The sequence below is a fragment of the Myotis davidii genome, unplaced genomic scaffold (assembly GCF_000327345.1).
Source record: "Myotis davidii unplaced genomic scaffold, ASM32734v1 scaffold117, whole genome shotgun sequence".
Taxonomy (NCBI): Eukaryota; Metazoa; Chordata; class Mammalia; order Chiroptera; family Vespertilionidae; genus Myotis; species Myotis davidii.
The window spans coordinates 266,815-270,958 of record NW_006288382.1 but is presented as its reverse complement, the minus strand read 5'-3'; the positions used below and the strand labels follow the sequence as shown (position 1 = coordinate 270,958).

Below are 4,144 nucleotides of genomic sequence, written 5' to 3'. Positions count from 1 at the left end.
CCGATGCCTGCGTGTGCCGTCTTTTAGGGAGCAATTCTGCCTTGTCTTTTCCTTACTACCTTTTCTTTCGTATCAGGAGCAAGAGAAAAGAAGCCCATCTTTTCAGGATAAAGGAACTAGCTGCTAAAGGCTCAAGGTACTCAGCTGCTATTAAAAGAGGAACCCAGCCTCCCAGAAATATCAGAAATGTGTCTGGGGAGAATAAGAGGCCCCTCTCTGAGAGACCAGCATCAGGAGCTGAGTGCACTGTGCTTCCCACGGGGGTGATGGCTTTCGGGGGCCTAGAGGACCTACCTGGGGTGCCCTCAGTGGAACCCCCAGGGCTCAACAGGAACAGGCAGCACTGCGGGCTGCTCAAGCCATTCCCTGTACCTGGGCCACCAGCTCCCGGGCCGGTCCCCCAACACTTCAACACCAAAGAGCAAGTCTCTTCTCAGCACCCCAAGCAGCTCCCTGGGAAGGGCTCCCCCTCCTGCTCTGCCTGCTGCAAGGGTGGCCTTGATGGAGGGTCAGCACCCAGACATGGCCGTGCCTCTGACAAGAATAAGGACATCCAGAGTGAAGAATGGTCAAATGGTCCATTTGTTTATTCAAGAGAACAGTAAGAAAGTACACCTTAAATACTGCAAATTTTATATACTGGAATGACCACTCCCCAACAAGTTTGAAAAGTGGTCTGAAAAGACCAAAAAAACATCGAGTCCCCTACTTTTTTAAACCCTGGACTAACGCATGAAGACAGAACCAAGTTCTCATGCATTTTCTTCAAGAGTCAGATAGTACACCGACGTCAGGTGGCCAACGCTGGCGGAGGCTGCTTCGCCCGTGGCCCTGGCATCACTTCCGGAAGCGCTTGAACAGCGGGTGCACGTGCTTGCTGGCAGCCTTGCTCCGCGCCGCGTGGTACTCCATGTACACCGTGTCGTCTGCCCCAGACATGGAGCTCATGGTCCCAAAGCGCCGAGACACCTGTGGGGGACCCCGCTGCTTTTACAACATTTATCACAGTTTTATACACTGTTTCAGTTTAACAGCTCTCACTATTTTTAACATCTCATCTACCACTCACTATGTCTCAGGCATGGTTCTAAGTAGAATCTGGGTGTTACGTGTTTTACCTTATCCAAGGCCCACATCATTAGCACACCCCTTTAAGAGGAGGAAGCTGGCGCACAGAGAGGTTAAGGAGCCTATAGATCAGTGGTTCTCAACCTTGGCTGCACATGAGAATCACCTGGGAATCTTGTTGTTTTTTTGGGTGGTGTGTGGTGGTGGTGGGCCTGGGAATCTTTTTAAAATCCTGACTTCTGGGCCTCATCCTCCAGAAATTGTTTCTTTGTTATGGGGTGGGGCCACAACATTAGTAACAAACAGAATTTCCGGAGGATGAGGCCCAGAAATCAGGATTTTAAAAAGATTCCCAGGTGATTCTAATGTGCAGCCAAGATTGAGAACCGTTGCTGTAGATCATTCAGCTCTTGGAGGGTAGGACTGGAGCGCAGCCGTCTGGCTGTGGAGTCCCTTCCTTTCCCTAATGTGGCCCTGCCTCTCTCCATGACAAGTTCTGAAGAGAATTTTTTAACAGTGAGCACAGACATCCCTCAAAATTCTCTACGACCCCACCATGAGGCTGTGAAGCCAGTGGACAGCCAGCGGCCCTGCGCTGAGCCCTGGCTCTACGTGTCACGTGACCTGGGGCACACGCGGAAGCCTGCATCCCAGTGATGTCACTTCCAGGGGGACCACACACCTGCCTAGGCCTGAGTGGTATGAACAGAAACCACTCCAGTCCAGGGTTTGCCCGAGTCCAGCCCACCCATGGACCACATCACAGCGAAGGAAAGAGGCCCCGGTCAGCGCCTCGAACAGCGTGGCCACAGGGGTCCCCCGTAGGTGTCAGTCAGTCAGACGCATGACGCTTCCCCAGGGCTTCCCTGCAGGGTCCAGAGTTCCAGCCCCAGCGCAGTCCGAGGGGAAAGGGCCTCAGGCCACAGGGAGGGCAGCACCCCCTGCCCCAGCAACGCTGCTTCTCCCTTCCCTGTTCCAGCCACTGCTCCCCTTTGGCTCTCATTCCAGTTTACTTTCAAAAGCACCAACTGCCGAAACCGGTTTGGCTCAGTGGATAGAGCGTTGGCCTGCGGACTGAAGGGTCCCAGGTTCGATTCCGGTCAAGGGCATGTACCTTGGTTGCGGGCACATCCCCAGTAGGAGATGTGCAGGGAAGGCAGCTGATCGATGTTTCTCTCTCATCGATGTTTCTGACTATCTCTCTCCCTTCCTCTCTGTAAAAAATCAATAAAATATATTTTTTAAAAAAAGCACCAACTTATACTTCTCGCCTTGCAGGGCCTGGCTAAGAACTTTCCATGATGATACGTTCATGTATTATGCCCTATATTTGCCTGACACACAGGAGGCATTCAATAAGTATTTGCGAAATAAAAAGTTGAGTATTTTCAGAACACTAAATCTTTTTCCAAACAAGTACCAAAACTATACGAGTTGGTCCTCAGACTTGTCTGACAGCTGGTAGGCTCAGCTCGGGGCTGAGGAGGAGACCAGTGATGGTGACCTGCCCACGGCCAACAGTGGCGGTCCCAGCCTGCCACGCTCCTGTGCGCAGCCACCTAGTGCGAGCCTGGGGCCAGGCTTGCCATCCTGGGTGCCAACATGGAAACACTAACAAATGCTCACGCCAGGCTGTTTGTGAACAGAGCAGAGACCCATTACAGCCACTGTGGGCTCAGCCATGAAACAGTAGCTACGGAAGGAGGAATACAGCCCCGCCAGCAGGGCTCAGTAGCTGAGCATCAACCTATGAACCAGGAGGCCACCGGTTTGATTCCCGGTCAAGGCACATGCCCAGGTTTTGGGCTCAATTCCCAGTGGGGGGCATGCAGGAGGCAGCCAATCCATCAATAATTCTCTCTCATCATTGATGTCTCCATCCCACATTTCCTCTCCCTTCTCTGAAATCAATAAAAACATTTTTTTTAAAACAGGAATGATACATACCAATAGGTTAATACGTCATTACTATTCTCCTCTACAAGTTTTTCAGAAACCTGCATAGGCACACTCCTACATGACGGTACGTGTGTGTCTACGCACTCGGCCCTTCAGGAGAACGGACACTTGGAGCCTCACCACTCGCTCACTCACCTGGCTGGACTTCGAGCCATATTCTCCTGCCACGACCTCTTCCTCAGCGTCCAGGTCAGTGGCTGCCAGGACTTTCTGTAAGAGCTGCTGCTGTTCTTCTTTCGTTGAAAATGCCAACTCCTCCTCCTCCATGCCAGCAAGCTTTGTGATCACCTGCAGAGCCAAAGCCAGCAGGAGACACGCTCTGTCTCCTCTTCCTTGGCCCCCGCCGCCTCTCCTGGGCCCACTGGCTCAGTCACTGCCCTCCCCCAGGCCGTGGAGCGCCCAACAGAGCAGGTCGCTACCAGTGGGGCTTGTGGGCAGTCCAGAGACTACGTTTAGGAGTCACCGCCAATACAAAGCGTAATCCGTGACTGCAAGACGGATGCTAACAAAAGTCCAGAGAAATCTGCTCCCAAGCCACAGCAGCTGAATGACCACTTACACGTCAGCAGGGGTCCTGGCCATTTTAACCCCCTCTGGCAGTTTTCCCGTCCTGTAGCAGGTGATGAAGGGACCAGAGATGACAGGCACCGCCGGCTGCCTCCTCCCCTACCCCCAAGAAGGGCTTCAACCTCCTGGCTTGGACCCAGGGCTCCCAGCAGGAGGGAGCACTTACAAATAACAAAATGTCGAGAATAAATTTGTAAGATGTTTTTTCTAAAAGAGCAGGATGCCAGCCAGGCGCACGTGGTTTTTATTTCTTTGCAGGTAACTTACTACAAGGCCTTCCTACCTATCCCTGCAAAAAGCTTGGATTGATTAGAAAATGCCTACAAGCAAGGATGTGGCTGGCTCTCCTGTGACCATGGACCTGGAGTACAAGATGGGGCCCCTCTGCCCTGGCTGGCCCACCCGTCGAGTCATGCTTCTGGGAACTCCGACTGGCTGCCCTCGGCTGCAGCACCAAAGGTGAGGAAGATAGAGAAGCTGCAACCAACACAGACAACCCCATGGCAGGGCCTTCTCGCCAAGCTCACCCTTCAGAGAACCCAGAGCGCTC

General features: G+C 52.9%; 1 protein-coding gene across 1 annotated transcript in view; it reads right to left on the bottom strand.

The window, feature by feature from the left end:
* Positions 1 to 561: 561 nt before the first annotated feature.
* ERCC3 (excision repair cross-complementation group 3) overlaps positions 562 to 4,144 on the bottom strand; it is a 52,265-nt gene continuing 48,682 nt past the window's right edge. The window contains exons 13-14 of the mRNA XM_006760240.2: positions 3,163 to 3,315; positions 562 to 969 (exon numbers count right to left, since the gene is read on the bottom strand). Coding sequence (XP_006760303.1) covers positions 838 to 969; positions 3,163 to 3,315 — 285 coding nt within the window. The 3' untranslated portion in view covers positions 562 to 837. The remainder of the gene's footprint in view (positions 970 to 3,162; positions 3,316 to 4,144) is intronic.